At 40.2% G+C, this 22,387-nt stretch overlaps 2 protein-coding genes across 2 annotated transcripts; one reads left to right on the forward strand and one right to left on the reverse strand.

Annotated features, from left to right (window-relative positions):
* The first annotated feature begins 654 nt into the window (after positions 1 to 654).
* On the forward strand, positions 655 to 10,901 carry LOC111564733 (solute carrier family 35 member E2A). Its single transcript, XM_023264500.3, has 9 exons — positions 655 to 952; positions 2,601 to 3,059; positions 3,810 to 3,945; positions 4,186 to 4,313; positions 5,593 to 5,713; positions 5,786 to 5,839; positions 5,915 to 5,987; positions 6,593 to 6,738; positions 8,425 to 10,901. Exons 2-9 carry the CDS (start codon positions 2,780 to 2,782, stop codon positions 8,651 to 8,653), a joined length of 1,167 nt encoding a protein of 388 aa, XP_023120268.2. The 5' UTR covers positions 655 to 952; positions 2,601 to 2,779; the 3' UTR covers positions 8,654 to 10,901.
* A 1,655-nt stretch (positions 10,902 to 12,556) lies between these two features.
* On the reverse strand, positions 12,557 to 19,599 carry LOC111564734 (solute carrier family 25 member 45). The gene is made up of 7 exons (XM_023264503.3): positions 19,459 to 19,599; positions 19,052 to 19,108; positions 18,918 to 18,961; positions 18,510 to 18,581; positions 18,191 to 18,379; positions 15,554 to 15,788; positions 12,557 to 14,014 (listed from the first exon to the last, which is right to left on the reverse strand). Exons 2-7 carry the CDS (start codon positions 19,086 to 19,088, stop codon positions 13,722 to 13,724), a joined length of 870 nt encoding a protein of 289 aa, XP_023120271.2. The 5' UTR covers positions 19,089 to 19,108; positions 19,459 to 19,599; the 3' UTR covers positions 12,557 to 13,721.
* Positions 19,600 to 22,387: the final 2,788 nt, after the last annotated feature.

A 22,387-nucleotide genomic window follows, 5' to 3' on the forward strand; every position in this document is an offset into this window, starting at 1 on the left:
ATTGATGTGTAAGCTGAGCTAATCAAGTGTTTGATCGTTTAGCCATTACTGATGAATATGTAGCAGAAAATTGTATAAAAAAAAAAAAAAAGTTTATTTTTCAAAAATTTTGAAGCCCAAATGTCCTCCAATTCTGGAATGACCCTTATATACTACCTTCAAAAGTTTGGGGTCACCCAGACAATTTCATGTTTTCCATGAAAACTTGCACTTTTATTCATGTGCTAACATAATTGCACAAGTGTTTTCTAGTCACCAATTAGCCTTACAACACCATTAGCTAACACAATGTAGCATTAGAACACAGGAGTGATGGTTGCTGGGAATGTTCCTCTGTATCCCTATGTAGATATTCCATTAAAAATCAGCCGTTTCCAGCTAAAATAGTCATTTACCACATTAACAATGTCTAGATAATTTAATGTTATCTTCATTTAAAAAAAAAAAATGCTTTTCTTTCAAAAATAAGGACATTTCTAAGTGACCCCAAACTTTTGAATGGTAGTGTCTGTGTGTATATGGACACATTATTTTTATTTTTTTTTTTCTGGGAAGTTATTTTAATAGAAACTCGGAGTCCATCAGGCATGAGCTGGAATTGAATTTCCTAACAGAGGTTTTAATTTGAAGGCTCCTCCTTGTGCGTGTGTTTGGGCTAACTTGACGCTGCGCACTGATCGTTAGCACCCACGTCTCACAGTCAGGAGTGCAGCTCTGTGAGCCCGTCAGATAGCTTCATGATTGTTCACAGGGCCGCTAGTATGAAACACTGTGCTGTGTACCGGCGTGTGTGTGAGTGACAGAGCTCCTCAGGACTCCTTCACCTCCCATCATGTTGTAGCCGACGGCAGCTAGCTAACGCCGATGTGCAACTTCCTCCTTCCATAAAGTCCGCTGAGCAGCTGCTCCGGGTGTTTGTCGATCTGAACAGAGGCAGCCAGAACACACAGAGGTAAGAGCTCATCTTCACACTAACGTTTTCACCATTCGGTCGTGCTCCGCTGTGTTCCTGTGTGCAGAAGCTAGCAGCAACTAGTCCGTGGCAGTGATCTGTAGCTGGCGGGGCATGAAGATGACCGAGGCGCTGTTGAACTGTAATTCACCATATCCACACATTAAGGGAACTTTGTGCAGACTCACGTTCACCTCAGCAACAAACAGCTCTGAAGAACTGATGTCAGTGTACCAGATGTGAATTATCAATATGAAACTGTGTAAGCGTTGTCAACATGTGGTAGTATACTGTGGATATCTATTACAATAAAAAAAAAAGACAGTATATAATGTAAGACATCAAGAGGACAAACTAGACAGCACAAACACTGGACATGTTGGTGGGACCGGTAGCTGCAGATCACACCTGCAGAAATGCAACTGTTTTGTATGGAAATATGTGATGTGTTTGTGCATGTTTTAATGAGGTAAAGTGTGACTTGGGTTTACCTGCGGGTTTAGTTGAAGCTCTTGTACTGACTCTTAAAGACTGTAGGGATGAAACCTACTTTGAAGAGCTCTGGAGACAAACTGCTGAACAATGCAAGACTGACCCAGAACCTGCAGCCGAAAGATAAAAACTGCTAAACAACGGGCTGGATGGACACACTGTGATGTCTCATCTAGGCTGGTGTTCTGACCCCAACAAGGAGGCTTTTGACCTAAGTGCGTTCCATTTACTTATCAGCTTTATCAGCAATTAGAAAGCAACCGCTCCAGATGTTAAATCAATTGTGGGTTACATGAAAAAAGCTTAATATACTGTATGAGTTCTAATATAGGACTGTACAGTGGCTTGGTGGTTATCACTTTTTCCTTGCAGCTGGAAGATGACTGTTTGGCGTGCAGAGGTTTGCTTAAAAACAAAATAGTAGTAGTGAAGCATTTTGCCACTCCAGTGTGAGTAATGTTCTCAGGATGGCCACCACTATATCGACTGTCTGCTACTGAACACAGCTAACAGATTAACAGCAAAAATAGTACATGAAGTAATGATAATGAAAGATGTGCTCTGTGCAGTTGTTATTCTGTGTAAATATCAGAGCAGCATGAGACCAAATATATATACACTACCGTTCAAAAGTTTTGGGTCACTTAGAAATGTCCTTATTTTTGAAAAAAAAGCATTTTTTTCAATGTAGATCACATAAAATTAATCAGAAGTAAAGTCTAGACATTGTTAACGTGGTAAATGACTATTCCAGCTGGAAACAGCTGAATTTTAATGGAATATCTACATAGAGGTACAGAGGAACATTTCCAGCAACCATCACTCCTGTGTTCTAATGCTACATTGTGTTAGCTAATGGTGTTGAAAGGCTAATTGATGATTTTAAAAAAATGCTTGTGCAATTATGTTAGCACATGAATGAAAGTGTGAGTTTTCATGGAAAGCATGGCATTGTCTGGGTGACCCCAAACCTTTGAACGGTAGTGTAGCTATTCAGAAACGTGAAAAACGTGGATGGAGTATTGTGTCACAACTTGAATTTCCTGCCTGTGATCTTTTTTTTTTTTTTTTTTTTTTTTGAGTCGCAAAGAGCGTTTTCTTTGTTCCTCCCTTTTTTTCCTCTCACCTGACAGAAGACGATCTTTTTTCTTTCCAGCTCCTGGACGGGTGACATCAGTACATGATCTGTTCCTGGTAGCCACAGCAAGACAAAGAGACAGATTTTTGCTGGGCTCACAAGAAGATGGACTGACCATCAAAACAGTCATCGGCTCATCATCTCGTCTCTTGTAACTTGCCTGTTGGGCCCCTGAGGGCCCTCAGGCAGCAGGCGTGATGCCAGGCAGCAGGCAGACTGCTCGCCACTCACTGTGGCGCCTCCTGTCACCGTTCCGTACCCGGCAGGAGCGGGTGGTCCTGGCCCGCAGTGAGAGCCTGCCAGGGGAGCAGGTGCTGAAGATCACGGTCACAGAGACCACAGTGATCGAGGCAGAGTCTGGGGTCTGGAACTGGCGCTCCCTGACCTACCTGGGCCTCTGGTACTTCTTCAGCTTCTGCACTCTGTTCCTCAACAAATACATCCTGTCGCTGCTGGAAGGGGAACCCAGCATGCTGGGTAAGAACAAATAATCTGCTACTACTAATATTAAAAGTCTCATATGTGTAAAAGCATTTTTATTGTGCTTTCTATGTCGTAATACTTGGAGGTATAAATTACACGCTGTGAGAACATGAAGAGGCTTACACCTGCCATTTTTGTATGCTTGTAGAGAATGAAGGAATATGAAATAACTCAATCCATTAAGGCTACATGTTAATCAGCAATGACTTCAAAGCCATTTCCAGACTGCAATTCTATACCACTTGTGCAACAATGGCTGACAAACCTACCAAACACGAGTTAAAAACAACAGTTGTGCTGTGAGATATTTCCATGTAAAATGACTGCTCAGAGAAAAAGTTAGAAGCAATAAAAGAAACATGCTGCTGACTTCTTAGGCTAACTTCCTCCCTGGCATGCTAAACAACTTTCAGAGACACCAAACTTGTTTGAGGGGAAAAGGTTGCATAACTGATTATGCAGCTATGAACAGATACAGTTTTAAAGTAACTGCAGGTGCTTTTACGGACACACACTAAGAGCTTCCTGGTGCATGTCAGAGACAACCAGTTTAAATTAAATTCTTCACAGTAACCACATTTTTAATTTTTTAAAAAGTGTTTTCGTTCTGATGATAATGTAACGCTCAGAGAAGTTGTACTAGTAAGTAATGAAGTAACTCAAGCATGTCCAAGTCAGTGGGTTATTAAAATGGGTGTGTTTGCTGCTGAAGTTCTATTTGGTTGTCTGTCTTCTGCTCCTTAGGTGCTGTTCAGATGCTCTCCACCACCGTCATAGGCTGTCTGAAGATGTTTGTCCCCTGTTGCCTGTATCAGCACAAGTCCAGATCAGATTATCCCCCCAACTTCATCATGATCATGCTGTTTGTTGGACTCATGAGGTGAGTTCCTATGTCTCTCTAAACTTCACAGTTCGTTCCACATAACTACGCTTAACACATGTTCATTAATGTGTGCATGTAAAATACCAACTCAAGGAGGGCTTTATTGAACGGTCGTCATATTTTTGAGGCACAGAACTAGCTTAGTAAATCGCTACTAGTAGCTCATAGATTTACAAATACTAACGGAGATCAGCGTTATTGTAAGTTCAGAATTGACATCATCATCTCCTTTGTCAGGTTCACCACTGTGGTTCTGGGCTTAGTGAGTCTGAAGAACGTTGCAGTGTCGTTTGCTGAGACAGTGAAGAGCTCAGCACCCATTTTTACTGTCATCATGTCCAGGCTGATCCTTGGGGAATACACAGGTAAACACACACATACCCAGGCTCCAGAGGATGTGTTTCACTTCTGATGGGAAGTCAGATGCTTTGTTGGTTTTGGTCAGCCAAACCGCGAGATGAAACTTGTTAAATAGCATGAAAAGGAGCCTGATGAATATTGAGAGCTGATTCTTTGGTCAAATGAGAGGATGCATTTGTTCGGCTCAGATGGGGTCCTGTATTTTGGTGTGAACCCGGTCAGGACTACCACAATGAGGGACCGAGGTGGGAGTGTGATGATATGAGGCTGCATGAGTGCAAAAGGTGTTTGTTAAATAACATTTTCACCTTGAATATTTGAGGATACACCAAAACACTGGCTGACAAGATGACTTCAGTACTGCAGAAGTTTGGCAGAAGGGGAATATTTCAGCATGATAATGATCCAAAGCACACAGACAAAATCACACAAGAGTTGCTAAAGAAGGAAAGAGTGAACTATGATCTGGGCAGGTATGTTGCCTGACTTGATCCAATCAAACACTTTAGGGAGTATTTTAAAGACAAAGACAGAACAACACAACATCTCCAGCAAAAATTAGCTGGAAAAAAACGTGTTTCTGAAGTAGGACAGAACATCTGTTTAGAAATTTGGTATCCTCTGTGCTAACGAGGATTGAGTCTGTCTTGGAAAATAAAGGTGGAGACAAGAATTGTTGGAAAAATAAAGTGTTTGAACCTCAGTGATGAAACCTGTACTGACTTTTGTCGCATTGAGTTCCTACTGTGTTTATCATTTTTGACCTTTCCAGTTTTTAACCCTTTGATGGACAGTATTGGGTCATCAGAGACCCATTTTCCATTGGATTTGGGTCACTTTTGACCCATGTTCCACATCAAAGGGTTAATACTGCATAGGAGCAAATATGCTGCTGTTGAAATTGCACTTACGATGAAGTGATAAGACAGTATAGTGTGTTGTTTTTTTTCTTTTTTTTTCCTTGTCACTCAAACAGCATATAGTGAGGCCAAGGCATGCTGCCTCATAGGCTAGTTGAAACAGGCACTGTAGAGATCCAGACTGACAGAATGAAACTACCAGCTGTCTCTGTGCAGGGTCAACATCCGGTCCACTGTCATCTTGAAATACAATCAACCAATGTTCATAATCTGAATGCTTCTAACACCCCTATCACTCACTTCATATTAATGCATAGCTAAGGCCATACTGAAAGGACAGCCACAGGGAAATCAATCATGGGTTTGTGTTGATAAGCTTAGTGACTCGCTTCATTGTGTGTACTGTTTGCTCTCCAATCTGCAGGGCTGTGGGTAAACCTTTCGCTGTTCCCCGTCATGGCAGGCCTGGCCCTCTGCACAGCCACTGAGATCAGCTTCAACATGCTCGGCTTCTCTGCCGCTCTCTCCACCAACATCATGGACTGGTACTGCAGCACTCAGTAGAGCTACTCCACAGCAGCGTGATGCTTTACCTAACTCTGTCTCTCTGATCTCAGCTTGCAGAACGTATTCTCCAAAAAACTGCTAAGTGGAGACACGTACAGATTCAGGTAAAAGGCTGCACATTCTTCTATTTGCGACTGCAAAAGTATACATGCAACTCTAATTTCATTGTCTTATGTCAGCCCTCCAGAGTTGCAGTTCTATACCAGTGCAGCAGCAATCATTATGCTTATACCTGCCTGGGTGTTCTTCTTGGTAGGTCAACACACAACTGCTAAATCCCTGTGTACTGAATTATTGTTACAGCTAGACAAATGCAATTACAGTGTATACTATACCAAAAGTCTGTAGTTGTGGCTCCGCCTAGGAACGCAGTGGAGTTTCGTGACGATCGCCGTTGTTTGTTTGCAACATTACTGAAAAACAAATTAACGGATTTGGATGAAATTTTCAGGGAAAGTCAGAAATGACACAAGGATCAAGTGATTAGATTGACAGTGATGCGGCTTATAGTCTGGATAAACGGATTTGTTAATGATTTCTGTATCATTGCGAGATATTGTCATGGCGTCACTGTAACTATGACAGCAAGTGAACACTACATCAGCTGCCTGCTGATGATCACACGATTGCGATCCTACTACAAATCCACCACTGCAGACCACAAATTTATTAAAGATGTCATCCGTCGGAAATCATACAACTGAGCAGCCTTGGCGGGGTACTGCGTTCTCTGAGTGCTTTTCTAGTTTATGGAATATTTTCAAAATAAAAGCAGAATGACAGTCTCTGGTAGATGTTACGACGGGGACAATAGTTTATTTACGTTCATGATTGTTGCACTTTGTCTCTGTTTACAGGACATTCCAGTGACTGGGAAGAGTGGACAGAGCTTCATCTTAAGTCAAGACATTATCTTGTTGCTGCTTTTCGATGGTTGCCTGTTTCACCTGCAGAGTGTCACTGCCTATGCTCTCATGGGAAGGATATCCCCTGTTACCTTCAGGTAGGACAACAGCACAAAGTCTACAGCGATACTTTGTACCGACACTTATCTGGTCCCTTGTGTAAGCATTCATTATGTTGTGTCCCTGCTCCTTATACCAGCCACAGATTCAAGTCGTCTGATCAAACTGAGATAATTGTACACACTGTTGCCCCGCTGGATTTTTGATTCTAATGCGTACGTTTTCGTGTTTTATAACTGTGAGGGATTGAAGGGGAGGATACTGTCACACTTTGAAAACAGGAGCCAAAACTCTCGATTCCCACTGCAAGCAGTACAGAGTCTCATGTACTGAGTCACAGCCACATAATGAAGGTGCTGAGAAATGGTTAATGAGCATGTGGACCACTGAGTGCATGTTTCCCAAAGTGGGCTGCTGCTGTATGTGAAACCAGTTTAACCCTCTCAGCTCCCAGCACTCTCTGGGTTTATTTGCTCGTGTCACATTTTACACTGTGGGTGCAAATTTTTCACTACAAACTTCTTGGCCTCTATGGAAACAGCACAACTCTGGCTGGAAGGAGAGAGAACTCAGAAATGTCTACTGTGCAGTGTAACAGTTGCAATGTCATAAATCATAGAAAAGCAGCACCAAAAGTTTTTTAATTATTTATTGTACATATATTGAAATACATGGAATCAACGTGTCCAACATTTTTCCAAGTAGAAGAAAGGGTTGCTTTACGTACCATAGATACCTTACTCTATCTATATCTATATATCTATATATCTATATATATATCTATCTATCTCTCTCTCTCTCTCTCTATATATATATATATATATATATATATATATATATATATATATATATATATTTTGCACATTTTACATTACATTTTATTGGTTTCCATACTTGTCTCCTATCTGCTCTGTGTAAACACAGCCTGCAGTTCAGCCTAGCACAGTCGAAAACTCTCAGAATTCTCAGAGCTTCCTGGTTACACTGAGGCCAACAGAAACTTTTTTTTTTTACAGAATCTGGTGCGCACAAATGATATATTTTTGGCAGATTTTAAAATGAGACCAAGTGATATTGATGAACTATCTGATTTTTGGTTTAGATTTGTTGAATCTTTCTATCAAAACAGCATGTCGCAGATGAGTGGTTCCAAGACCGTCATAAAAAAACCCAGCTATTCTTGCTGTTTTTACAGTATCTACCTCTGTTAAGCAGTGTCATTTTGCTTCTTTTTCTATTAAAGAAAAACAAAAAATAGAGATGTCCGATATTGGCTTTTTTGCTAATATCCGATATGCCGATATTGTCCAACTCTCAATTTCCAATTCCGATATCAACCGATACTGATACATGATATTTGGGCTTGGAAATAATTCCAAACCACAGACATATTGTTAGTCAGGCAGCTTGTTACTGCAGCCACGACTTGTTTACACACTTCACGATGCAGTTTATTGATGATTCATTTGCACGCCAGTAAATGGTGGCAAAATCCAGGCATAACTTCATCGATCTTCATGATAGGCAAAAAAAAAACAGTAACGATATTAACCGATATTATATCTTTCTGCCAATATCGGGCCGATAATATTAGTGGGCCGACATTATCGGACATCCCTAACATAAAGTCTTTGGAACCGACCGATGGGTTTTGGGGTTCAAATGGGTTAAACTGCATGAATCTGATGGTAATCCTAGCAGCAACAATTCTATTTCTTCCTCAGTGTTGCCAGTACTGTTAAGCACGCCCTGTCGGTGTGGCTGAGTATCATCGTGTTCAGCAACCAAATCACAATCCTCAGCGCCGCCGGCACCGTCCTCGTCTTCATCGGAGTCTTCTTGTACAACAAGGCCAGGCAGATCCAGAGGGAAACCTTGCAGGCTATGGCTGCCGAACAGAGCCAGAAACCACTACTGCAGGATGAGGACTTCCAGGCCTCTGATTCTCGCTAAAAACTCAGCACTAGAGGCTGCAATGCTGCCAGAAATGACGTGAAAGGTATTGAAAAAGTCCACACACTGACTCGATGACCACTCAAAGTACACTTGATCCTTAGTTGTCTTGTGTTGGTCTGTTAAAAGGAGAAGCTCAGGGCGTCTGTCAGATTTTTTTTAAGGAAGTGACTTAACATTTGCATTCCAGAGTATGCTGGTTTCTCTTATCTGTGGTACAGCAGCTACTAAATGTATTGTGTCTGTAAATCATTGACGTTGTAGGTTTTTAAATTTTGTTATGGTGTAATTCAAAGTTAATGTATCTTAATTGCATCTCAATATAAGATGTAAGTTGGGCACCGGTGTCTGAGGTTTGAGGCCTTTTTTGAGGCTTGTCCAGGCAAAGCTTAGACTGGCCGTTTGACACATTTAAAACATTGGAAAACCCAATACTGCATTCTGGGAATGCTCTTCCTCTATCATGTAGTATTTTTGTTAGTCTTTGTAAACTGACTGCTCCATAATGCATGCTGGGATGCCAGCCCTATCCACCTAAACAGATGGGCATAGAGAAGGAATAAATGAACAAGCTGCTGTTTGTTACACATGCGTACTTTTTCAAAAAAAACCTGTTTGTTACACCTTAGGCTTTAGTTTTGTAGTTCGGCCCTCTAGCACTGTAAGTTTATATCCAGCGGTCAGACGATCACAGGGGTTTTAGATGAAGCCCAAGTTTGTAAAATAAGGATAAAGAAAAAAAATGAACCCTCTGAACACCAAACAATTTCTCTCTCTCTTTTTTAATTTTTTGTATTTTTTACATTTGTTTCATTTGTTTGTTTTTTTTAAAAATCTGATTATTTTGGTCAAATTATTAAGTGAAACCTGTAGAATAAAGTGATTTTGAGTAAATATCATGGTTTTACACTAAGATTTAGTGAAGTTTTTTGACCTAATGGCAAATCACTCATGAAGAGTTCAGATTGTTTGAATGTGGAAAATCCAACAATGCCTTCTGTTGTAACATTTTCTGGCTCTGATAAATGGTTTTCAAACATGGTGGTGTGATTTAGGGTTCAGAGGGTTAATACACAAATGAACTACTGTAAGCAACCACAACCAACTTCCTGATTCAACTTTGACCTACTGTACTCACTGCAGTTCTTTGGACTTGGTCTTTGTTCCAAATGCTTTAATGATGCTAAAACTGTTGGTTTTATCAACAAATAATGTGTTAACTAGTGTAGAAAAACTGTTCACTCATTTACAGGTGGTCTGATTGCCTGACTGTGCCTGTTTCTTGGACCCTTTTGTTGCAGAGTTGTAATACTTCACTATCTCAGTTGTATTTCTCTCATTACAAACAAGATCAATAGCCCAACAACAAAGCCTAAGTTGTAATGAACCTGTAAAAACCTGCTCTGCAGGTTCCAACGTAAACTTTGAAACCTACATACATTCATGATCACTGAGATGTTTGACGTTTAAACTTACATTCATTCATGCACACATAAGCAGTTTGAGAGTAAGTGTTTCCTTTTCTGTCCTCACTGAGTCTGATTTCAGCTTCTGTGGTGAAAGTGAAACTTTTTCCATAGATTCTTCATTAAAATGAACCACGTTGCCAAAAACAGCTGCATGGTGCCAATTATTGAACATACATATTAACCTTGTTCTGACCATATGGTTTCAGTTACACTGCTTCTAGTCTCTACCTGTACTGAATCAATGACAAAGTCCATCAGTTGTCTGATATGACATGTTTGTGTTAATCATTGTCAATTCTAACTATCAGCTGTCAGTTCATTATTTGGAAAGCATTTTATTAATGCTCTACTTTTGCTGCAGTTTTTGTGCCTCAAGAAGCAGCTTTTTTTCTTTTGCAACATGTATTGGTGCCCTAATTTTGACCACAGAGCCTGAACGTAGGAGTTAACTGACTTTAGCATTTTTTACATTTCCATTATTATTTTTTTCATTCTGCATGACTGTTTCCTGTTACTGTTTGAGAATTTATATCTCAACATGTGCTAATTAAAAAAACACAAGTGTACATCATGATTTAGCGTCGATACTAGAACAATACATCTTTTTATACTAATCTTCCGTGTCCTTAAAATGCACCTTCTGTTTAAAGGCTCATCAGTGTTGAGGTAATTATGAACTGTATGCTTGGGAATGTGCAAATCAAAGATGTAAAAATATTAGTGTGGATGTAATGTTTGGTGGACACTGCACAGATATTAAAAATATTTTGTCTTCAGCATATTGTGTAAGTGTCAGTCATCAGCAAGTTGATGATCTACATACAGCACACAAAGATCCTAATGAGAGCGTTCATATCTCATTTATTCTATATTTGCACATGGAAGCAACTCATTTTTGAGCTTAAGGCTTAAAGGGAAATGTTCTTATTAGATGTTCTTGTTTAGTTTTTTAAAATTTTTTATTTATTTTTTTTGAACAAAGATTTGTTTTCAGGCATTTTTGTCTTAGTTATAAAGTGACATTTGAGAGGAAGGCAGGAGATGTGAGAAACAGCAGGGAATGATCATAAACTGTGGGAATAACACACAGCACATGGTCCCCAACTGGGATGTGTTCAGGTCATGTGCCCTAACTACTCAAACTGAAGCTGTAAACAGAACACTGGCATAGCAACTTAAATAAATGTGTTGGCAAATATGAATTAACATTTCAATCCACCTGATGAACTGAAGTCCAATATTTACTCTTTTAATTCTGTTTCCAGTCTTCTCCAACTCATGTGGCTTTATGTGCCAAATGCCAGCTCATTGCTAACATTACTGTTTGATTTTGAGGCAGGAAGTGTACAACGTACCTGCAGGATCAGTTTCTCTGAAAACACCTGAAGGCTGCACCTGGAAACTCTGATGAGAGCAGTGAGACGGAACCTAAACTTATTTAGGTTCACGCCATAGTATCACTACATTTTATAGAATTGTTTCAAATGGGGAAATTGAGAGCCTCTCGAGTATGTGCCAAGCATACAAACTCAACAGTCAGGACTTCTATAGATACAAGTCTGAAATTTTTTTCATAATGAGATCAGAGATCTGCTATCTAAACCTTGCTCACAACTCGTGCAGATGAATGTAAGTAGACCATGGTCACGTATTCTGGCTAAGTCCATATATTAGACCTTTCTGGGAAAATTTGAGTCGTCTGCTGTCCAGGATTCTGAGAATAAATATTGGTGTGTCATTCTTCTTCATGTACCTCAGTGTCCCTCCTATAGTTTTATGTAAAAGCGACATTTACCTCCAAAAAGTCTTCTGTGCTGTATCCAAAAAGCCCAAACCAAATGCTGGTTGCAGAGAGAACCCCCAACTGTGGATCTTTTCATAACAACTGTCAACCACATACGCTCCATGGAAATCACGACTTACACCCTTCATCTACAAAGAGACAAAGGGAAAGAACTTTGGAAGAAATGAGACATCTGGTGGACGCTGGCATTGGATAAGAAGCCGCATTGTAAGTTACATTTGTCTAAGACAATACTCATATTTGACCTCCTTGTATTTTGTGTTCTTAAAAAAAGGTCCCTTATTGCACCCCAACCTAAAATACTGCACAGAATTTAAGTCTCCCATAACAATAATACCTCTGGTTTTAGACCTGTTCAGACAGGATTGTTTTTAGTGTCCGGTAGATTTAAATACAACTGAGCTGCGGCTGTTTGCACCCTCTTCAGGAAGTGGTGCCAAATGCACAACTCTCAGCATCTACTTGGGATGCATGCCAACATCCACACTTCCATAATATTTAGTCTGTGAGAAGACAATTCAGTATCGTCCCACATAGTATGTGAAATGTAGTACAGTAGTAGTTGTATGCCAAAAACTTCAGGATGTAGTGCGTACTTGAAGTAAAACAAAAACTGATTTGGACCCTGAGTCAGCTGGGATGGACTCCAAACATGGTGTCGAATTTTATTAATGTGGTGGTCGACACTGGTTTGTTTAGTCTTCTGTAGCCTCTGTAGTGAAGCCCATGACTTTACCTCAGGTCTTTACCACTGCTTAGAGTAGACTAGATTATTTACACAACGAACAACAATGTGCTTCAAAGTATCAAAAATGAACGAATGAGATGAATACATCCGTCATTTGTGGATGATAATATAGAAGCATTTACTACTAAAGCTCTGAATATGGCTCTGCTGTTGTGTTAAGTGTGAATGTCAGTTTATAATATTGCTTTGAACATAAAAAAGTGACAAAGTATTGAAATAATTACATCGAGTTAGAAGTTTAGAGTAAAGCACTTACGGCATGCTGCTGACATGAGCGCAGCGAAGAGGTGTTGAGGTGTTTTAATGCTACTCGCGACTGAAAATATGCATGTGGAAAAAGGCAAAAGGTGCTTGTGATAGTTTTGTACAATCAATACAATGCAATTTTAAAAACATTTACATGTATATACAGTTCAATGGAATTCAAAAGTGTGACAACACATCAGAATCTGTCTACTCTCTATTATGTCCAGAGCTTTGAGCCCTATGGAATGTTTCAGTTTTGATTTTACTTTATATAATCTCAACTATTTTAAACTAAACACCAAAGATCGGGTATTCTCTTCCACCTAGTTGCTCATTTATTTATCCATGACTGTCAAGATTTATATAAAATCAACTACATTTGTTTGTATTGTTTATTAAGAAAACCCTTTACTGTACTTTAATTCCCCTTAGTAAAAAAAAATGGTAAATGTTTGTGTTTTATGTGCAACAAATGTAATAATTTCCATCCTCGTTTTGTCAAGTATAGTGGATGTGATTTCTATTAAACAGCTTAACACTGATATATTTAATCAAAGCTGATTAGGTCACAGGACACCTAACTAAAGGCAAAATATGTCACCTTCAAAGTGTCTCTGTTTCTGACATTAGCCACATGAGAGTTGACCTATTCCATGAAGACTTTAAACCGTATTTTAGTACTCATCATCTTAAATCACCGTTTCAGTGGAAAACAAAATAACCATAAGAACATGAAACTCACAGTCAAATTGTATTATAAAATCTCCACAAGAGGTCATTTCATTTTGCCTCTATTCACACTCAAGAATGAGTTGGTTTTGCTGGTGGATAGAAAATCTTCATGAGACTCTCGTAGCTGAGGAATGTGATAGCGTTGACAGGGAAGGCTCTCAGACAGTTCAAGAGGAGGCCTTTGAAAAAGACCCTCACTCCCTCCTCCCTGATGCTCACTCTCATGCAGTGGAGGACCCCGCTGTACAGCCGGCCGCCGGCACCCGACATCTGGAGCCGAGCTTTCACAACGTCCATGGGTGTGGCACAGGCCCAGGTCACCACACCGGCTACACCACCCGCCATCAGTATTGCAAAACTACCTGAGGGCAGAAGAGATTCACAATGAATGTAAGTCATTGAAAGCATGAGTGCTAAAAATAGTACATTAAATAAAACCAGGACATTTAGAAGCGCTACTTTTCTGGTCTGTTTGTTTGGTCTTCTATATGGAAGATTATACAGGGTGTCCCAAAAGTCTGGACACATAGGAAATCTCATTAACTATGTATTTTTTGCCTCCACAGATAAAATATGGCTTTGTCGATATGTCCATCCTTCACCAGTTCAACTCTTTCGTCTTTCGACAAAGCCATATTTAATCAGTCGAGGCCAAAAAATTATTGTTAAAGAGATTTCCTATGCTCCAGACTTTAGGGACACCCTGTATTGAAGCTAAGAAAGGAATGACAACAGTCAAAAAGATACTAAATCAGCATGAAGACATTTTAAAGTTAGTCAAAACTATAAGAAACTAAATATCACAAAGTCCAAATTTCTGCTATTTGCATGTGACTTCTAGTTTACATAAAGTGGCATCCAATAGTTTGGGCACTGGACAAAAAATAGATTAAAAAAAAAGATAATCTGCAAAAGCATTTTAAGAAATATTATTGCATTCTTTATGTTTTGTACAATTTTAAAAATTAAAGGAGGACCATGCAAAGGTTTGAATAGCCCATGACATTTGAGCTCTCAGACCTTAATTCATTTGTTAGGATTTTGGCTTGTTCACAGTCATCATCAGGAAAATTCAAAGCTGTATATGGCTGTAAGAAGATAGCAAGGTGTTTTCAGGTAGCTGCCTAATCAGCTCCTGATGTAACTAAGAAATGGCAGGAACAATAGAAGTCAAGCTGAGGTCTGGAAGACCAAGAAAATGGTCCATGACAAGTGCTCAGAGACCTGGTTTGACTGCAAAAGAGCACTCAGAAATTTCATCAGACTCTGGAGGGTTGCTGGTTCACTGTTCTGCACTGTAGAGGCACCATTATGACCTTCACTGAACAGTAAACAGCAGAAAAGGTCTCCTGCATCCTCACCGCTAAATTCAACATCAAAGGTTTGTACGTGAACATATAAATGAGCCTAATGCAATTTTTGGAAACTAACGCTGAGGACCCGTGAAGTTAAAATAGAACTTTGTGGCTACGGTGAGCCAAGGGGAAAAATGGTGCAAAATGGTGCAAAATTTCATGAAAGGAACGTCTTTTCAAACTGTTCAGCACAGGGTTCATTTATCATGCTTTGGGCCTGTGCTGCAGCCAGTGGAACAAGTCACATTTCATTGGTAGAGGGAAGAATGGGAGAGTAGAATCAATTAAAAAAACATCGCTGCATCTGTAAAAGCTGATGATGAAAAGAGGAAAGTTTCTACAGCAGGATGATGCTAGGGAACAAACTGAGAGGTGCAAACTGAAGGTTTCACAATGACCCTCACATCATAGAAAATGTGTGGACAGACCTCCACTCACAGCAGTTTGGACCATTCTATTCATTCATCAAAGTTAATTTCTTATTATCTAACAATACAGATAAATATATCATGATTTTGACTTTGTGAGTCAGGCTCTGTAACTGACCTGGCTCTTGACCGCTCTCACTCAGAGCACTACGAGTCACTTCGTAAGGCAGGAAGTAGAGTCCGTAGCAGGGTACATCTCTCAGAGCGAGGGCCAGCCCTCCTCTGAACAGACCCCGGGGACCCTCCTCCTTCAGGATGACAGCAACGCAGTGGAAGGGTCCGCGGTAACGGTCAGCGGCTGTTTGACCCTGCAGGCGCACCTTTACCAGGTCAATGGGTGCACAAACCAGCACCTGAAAGCAGAGTGCATGAAAGCCCAACCAAATTAGACCTGATAGATTCAAAAAAGGTTTTATTTCTTTGAAGTTATGATAAAACATAACCAATAAGCAGCACTGTTTTGATGAAAGTGGAGCTTACTTCTTAAGGCTCTCTGATCTGATTCTTCAAAGTGCCATCACCAATTGAAGAACTTGTTTATTTCTGGGATAATTACTGTATGTGATTCTTTTTTTTTTTTTAAGTTTTTTTTTTGGCCTTTTTAGATAGGGACAGTGAAGAGGCAGAGAGGACAGTAGGGAGAAGACATGCAGTAAAGGGCTGGGAGCGGGAATTGAACTCAGCCCCTGTTCATGGGTCACCCTCATAACCAATTGAGCTCTCCAGGCGCCCCCTGTATGTGATTCTTGAGTACTAAAGTTTTTTTTGTTGCTCTTGGAGTTAATAGGTTTGGTGGCAGGTAACAGCATATAATTACAGGCTGTAAGTTCTAATTATTTTCATGACTAGTTGATCATTTCGTCTGTAAATTATTAGAAACAGTGAGAAATGTCCATCACAGTATCCCACATCCCACCTTGGTATCTTGTAATACGTTCTTCTGTCTGACCAAGAACTCAAAATACTCAGTGTATAATAATGGAAGGGATAACATTTGACCTTGTCGCTTAGAAATCACCTGAACGATTGTCTGTTGCCTGTTATCAAAATGAAACCAGCTGAGTGCACAAAGAACCATCTGGGAAATAGTTCCTGAAAAACAGTTTTTGCGAAAGTTCTTTGGAGCACCATTTATGGTGCCTAAAGGAAACATTTTAATGGCTCTTTGAGCCACCTCTGGGGGTACTTTAAAGAACTATTTTAAGAAATGATTGTTTGAAAAACCTCCTTCTAAAAAGTGAAATGGCTGTTCAATGGCGTCACTTCAAAGAACCATTTGTGGTTCCAGTTAGTACACAGAATGTGCAAATTTACATGACTGATGTGGTTTAGATTCTCATGGTATCTTGGCCTCTGTTGCCCAGCTCAGGTCAAACCTCTGTGTGGTGTAATGACCATAGAAATCTTTGTGGTCCCAGTATCTCTTTATACTAGATCTCCACAATATATAGTTTCAACATCCACTATTGGATGTGTGCATGCACAGTAGTCACACTGCAGAAACTGTGAGGGTTTTGTTTCTTTACTTCATTTCCAAGACACAGTTTGTTGCAATTTGCTGCAGACTCAACATAAAAAGGAAGATTTGGTGACAAAATGAAAGGCGACATCAGTTATATGGAAATATTTCGGCAACAGAAACAATGACGTTGACCAATAAGACTTTCTGTCAGCTGAGTCTTGCAGTTGTTGCCCCTACATGAGACAACTCAATGAATTTGTTTGACCATTTAAATCAGCACCACAAAGCTCTGCATGATGAGGGCAAAGACAGATCTAAATGCCATGCAATGCAAAGAAAAAACCTGTTGTTTTTGTAGGAGCTACGCCATATGCCAAAGGGTCCAAGTGGCCTTTTATCCGCTTTTTAAAAATTGTTTTCATTTTTGATGCCAATGCAGTACCCTACAAAAACAACCAAATCATTCTACAATCATTAATTCTCTCCAAATAGTTATTCACATCATCTGGTGAAAATTCCTGTTTTTTCATGTTGCAATATACTGTATATCTGAGAAGAACTAAATATCAAGTGTTCCCAATGTCTTGCAGCCCTACTCTATACTTTAAGTGTTATTTAAACACAACGTCTGAATTCTCCTTGGTGTTCCTCCTCTCTTGATCTGCCTTGTATTAGGTGGGGATTTGAAAGTGAATACAGGTTTTACCAACACATATCTGCTGTTAATGAAGAAGAGACAGTCTTTGCCACAGTTTCACTAATCGTTAAGGGTGTGAATCAACATGTGATGAGTGTAACATGAACTAATCAAGTAACGTCTGAAAACTGTTTCCTAACCTCTTAGAAAATTGACTCTATAGATCTCATCAGCCCTCTGTTGCCTACCTGACCCCTTCATTGTTCAATACCTACATGCAAACCATCCACTGATCTCCACGGTATTGACATGTGGTCCCCTGCCTACAGTTTAACCATCTGGAGAGGTGGAACATGTTGCAATCTGACAATCTTCTAGGTCTGCTAACCTTCCCAAACCCACCCTTTGTCCAGTGTACACCAGAATACCAATAACATTTCCTATTAGAGCAAACAGAAGTTTCAGTGATTTCTTCAACAAATTACACATTCTACATGAAACTATGGATGTATGGTATTTAACACCATCAAAATAGTGGCACATGGGGTTCTATGGATCCCAGACACATCAACAGTCAACAAGCCGGTAACATCTGCAGCTATGTTCTGTAAGGTGTGTTTGGATGAAAGGACCTAGTGAACTTCAGGTGATCTTACCTGCACCAGTCCTGAGAAGGAGCCGGCAGCAAAGACCTGTGCAGCAGAGGCCGGCTTGCATTGACTGCGTTCGCTACGCGGAGACTGAGTGAGGTAATCTAAAGCATTGCTGTAAGAGCCAAATACAACGGAGTTGGTGATGCCGGTGGTCAGCACCGGAAATGCCATGCCCTTGAAGAATCCATTGAGCTGTTGTAATAAAGACATAGTAAATAAGCACACCATTATTTCATGTCAGGGGTTTTTTGGTGAAGGCTGGGGCTAAGACTGAATATGCAGCAATATCTTGTAAAACAACTGAAGAACACATGACACCTACCCCTTCATGAGCATACGTTTTAGCCACACAGTGAAATATCCCCTTATACGCAGACTGGGCTTGCAGGCGCACCTAAAAATGAAGTGCAAAGTATTAGAAAAGCAAAGTTATTTAGATAACACATTCAAAACAACCGTCAAATAAGACATTAACAGATCAGTGCACGATCTAGTTTCACCAGAGTTAAATATTACAGTTAATATCCTATAATATTATGTAACACTGAAAATTACCAAAGTAAAAAAGCAAAACTATAGCAAAGACCATCTGTTCTTCATTAACAGTTAGTTAATAATCAACAGTATTATACATAATACAAATTACTCTAACTGAAATGTTCGGGTAAATCTAAAGAAAAGGCAAGATTCCTGCATTCCGTCATGTTTATGGTTTTCAGTGTGTTGCAACCTTCACAGTATCTAAAGGATGTCCAACTGCAAGTCCAACAGCACCTACAGTGACCAGGAAGGACATGTCATTTCTCCACATGTATACAGCTTACAGAGCATTTCTTATCTTATTTCACACAGGTGTTTTTCTACCTGAAATGCTTCCGGCTATGAATTCCAAGAAAGGCATGACTTGTGCAGTTCCACAACCTGTAGGCAGACCAAAGAGTGTGAGCTGTTAATGATAATAGATGACAGTCAGCTTTACAGCTGCTATAAAGCCCACTGGCAGCTCTAACAGCCAATGACAGTACATATATGACTGTGGCCATTAGTCCAAGGTGAAACAAATATGTACAAATTAAGGCTTTTCCCATCAAATGGTTGGAGGAATTCAATTTTTGAGGCGCAGTTTCCACAACTGTTCATTTCACTCTCCTCCACTGATGTGCTTATCGTTCGCATCTACATTTCTTGTGTATGATGGTTCATGCAGGTCACCGTGTGGCCCATTATCATTTTTCAAAAACAGGTTTGTTACATGAGAACACTTTGCTTACCTTCTGTCTGCGTCACCTCATTGTTTCTCTGCACAGTCCGGCTCTGAGAAATCACAGCTCCGCTAGTGTCTCAGCTCGGAAGTAGCCATAGACTGTGGCATAACATTTTACAGTCTGCATCATATTCCACAGCGCCCCCTCCACAATAAAAGCTCCGTCACTGTACGTTAATGACTATGTAGCTGCAATAAACCGGCAGGCGAGCAAGCAAGCAAATAAAGAAATAACAATTGATCGAAAATTTGAAGCCCCACATTCTTATTCAGAGTCAAAGTCAAATTTGTTTGTAAAGCACATATGGAAACCATCTTAAAATAATGACCTAAGTCATTTTTCAGGTTTTTTCAGGAAATACCGTAGCTGAACCACACCGCACTAAACCTAAAAGAATTAAAAAACCTTTGTCAAAAAATGACTTAGTCTAATTATTGTAGGACGGTAGTGATATTAAAAACAACAAGAGTCAAACCAAAGTGTTTCACAGGAATCAAAGACACAGTGGAATGGTGGTTAGCACTTTCGCCTTGCAGCTAGAAGATTCCTGGTTCGCGTCCCGGTCTTCCTGGGATCTTTCTGTATGGAGTTTGCATGTTCTCCCTGTGCACGCGTGGGTTTTCTCCGGGTACTCTGGCTTCCCCCACAGTCCAAACATGCTGAGGTTAATTGGTAACTCTAAATTGTCCATAGTTGTGAATCCTAATGAGGATTGAGTGGTGTATAGATAATGGATGGCTGGATTAAAAAGACACACTAAGAGATGGAGTCAAGTTCTACTTGAATTGCCACCGAAAAGAGGTGGATCTTAAGCAGTTACTAAGTTTCTAGAGTTTCACACATAAAGGTAAAGTATAACTCTGTTTTCAGTTCTGATTTTTTTTTCATTAACTTCACTAACAGTTTACGTATGTAGCTATTTAAGGTAATTTAAGATCTAGGTTATAATGTTGAGCATGCGCGTAGTATTTATTACATAATGGACAGGAAATATTTATTTCAGGGTGCCATTAAATAGGACCCTAAGGCTTTTACTGGACTGGAACTAATCCCCGGGTAAGATTTAAAGCGTGACTCCATTAGTGGGATGTGTTACTTGTTTGCTGTTACTGTTTTATTTTGAAAGTAAAGTCGAATGATGTCCTGTGACTGTAATTCTGATTTTGCTGCAAGAAGCCTTTTGTTCCAATAGGTAGATTTACTAAAACAAAACAAACAAAATATAATTCTCTCATAGTTTTACAAAGATTAAAATCAAACAGAGAAGCAGCAGACACTGCATCCACCCTGAGTGCAGACATAGTGAGGACCTGATTGTTCTCATTCCTGAGTCTTCACCTGCTCATGATTTGTCAGAACCACTCGTTGTCATATTAAAATGCACCAATCAGTTCTACAGCATCCAACAAAGATTTTAAAATCCTCCTCACATACGAAGCTGCTAATGACCAATCTCCATTTTACCTTAAAGACTTTATTGTACCATATCATCCTAACAGAGTCCTTCACACTCAGAGCTTCCAGAAGTAGAACGCGAGGCAGAGTTTTCAGTTATCGAGCTAGTCTGTTTCCATCTTTTTTAAGCCTCAAAATCTGTTTTATCGAGTACTCTGGTGATTCTTCTGCTCTATAATGAACATAAGTAAAATTCTAATGCAGGACTTATACTTGTAATAGAGAGCATCTACAGTGTGGTATTAGCATTTTTACTGAAGAACTTCAGCTCTTCACAATAGCTATTGGTCAATGGAAAATGGGACCATACACCAGGATCATGAAGACCTGGCCTGAGATTGCCACCTCTTAGCTCCAGGACTGCTTTGAGCAGACTGATTGGGATTTGTTCTCACACACTGATGTGGTGGAACACATAGAGATTGTTTTATTTTACATCAAGCACAGTTGAAAAACACATCATGATGTTTCCCAACCAAAAACCCTGGATGACTACTACGGTAAAAAGACTTTTGAAACAACGCAACTCTGCCTTCCGGTCACAGAACAAGGAGCAGTACAGCTCTGCTAGAGTTGACATGAAGAGCATCGGTGAGGCAAAGGAAGGCTGGCAAGGTACTGCAAGCCTGTGCTAAACAGTAGTCAGGGGTCTTTACAAAGATTTTTAATACCTCCTTGTCACAGGCCATCATACCACCCTGCCTAAAATCAGCTGTTATTGTACCAGTACCAATGATGACAGTTGCTGACCCGAACAATTACAGACCAGTTGCATTCACTCAAATTATCATGAAGTGCTTTGAAAAATGCATGTCACATTTCATCATAGCTAGTCTCCCCCCTTCTGTGATCCACACCAGTATTCATACTGGCCAAACAGCCCACTGAGGATGCTGTCTCCATGGCAACACACTTTGCTCTGAGCCACCTGGAGCACAAAGACACCTATGTGAAGTTGCTGTTCATAGACTACAGCTCAGCGTTTAACGCCATCCTGCCATGCATCCTGGTCAACAAGCTGCTTCACCCGGGTCTCTCCCCCTCCATCTACAATTGGATGACAGACTTCCTAACTAACTGTTTACAGTCTGTCAGGCTCAGCCCTTACCGCTCCTCCTCCATCACACTAAGCACTGGCACTCCCCAGAGCTGTGTGCTGAGTCCACTTTTACTTCCACCTCTACTCTCTGCACACTCACGACTGCACCCCAGCACACCCTCATTAAATCTGCTGATGACACCACAGTACAGTAGTTTGTCTCATTTCAGAAGGAGACAAGGTGGGGTACAGAGATGAGATCCTTAGACTGACAGAGTAGTGTACAGAAAACAGCTTGGACCAACACCACAAAGATGAAAGAACTCATCCTGGATTTCAGGAGGAAGAAGTAAGTGGATCCTGCATTGCTGTGAATCAATGGAGCCTGCGTGGAGTGGGTCCATCCCTTGAGGTTCCTGGGGGCTCTACATATCTGATGAC

The sequence above is a fragment of the Amphiprion ocellaris genome, chromosome 8 (genome assembly GCF_022539595.1).
Source record: "Amphiprion ocellaris isolate individual 3 ecotype Okinawa chromosome 8, ASM2253959v1, whole genome shotgun sequence".
NCBI lineage: Eukaryota > Metazoa > Chordata > Actinopteri > Pomacentridae > Amphiprion > Amphiprion ocellaris.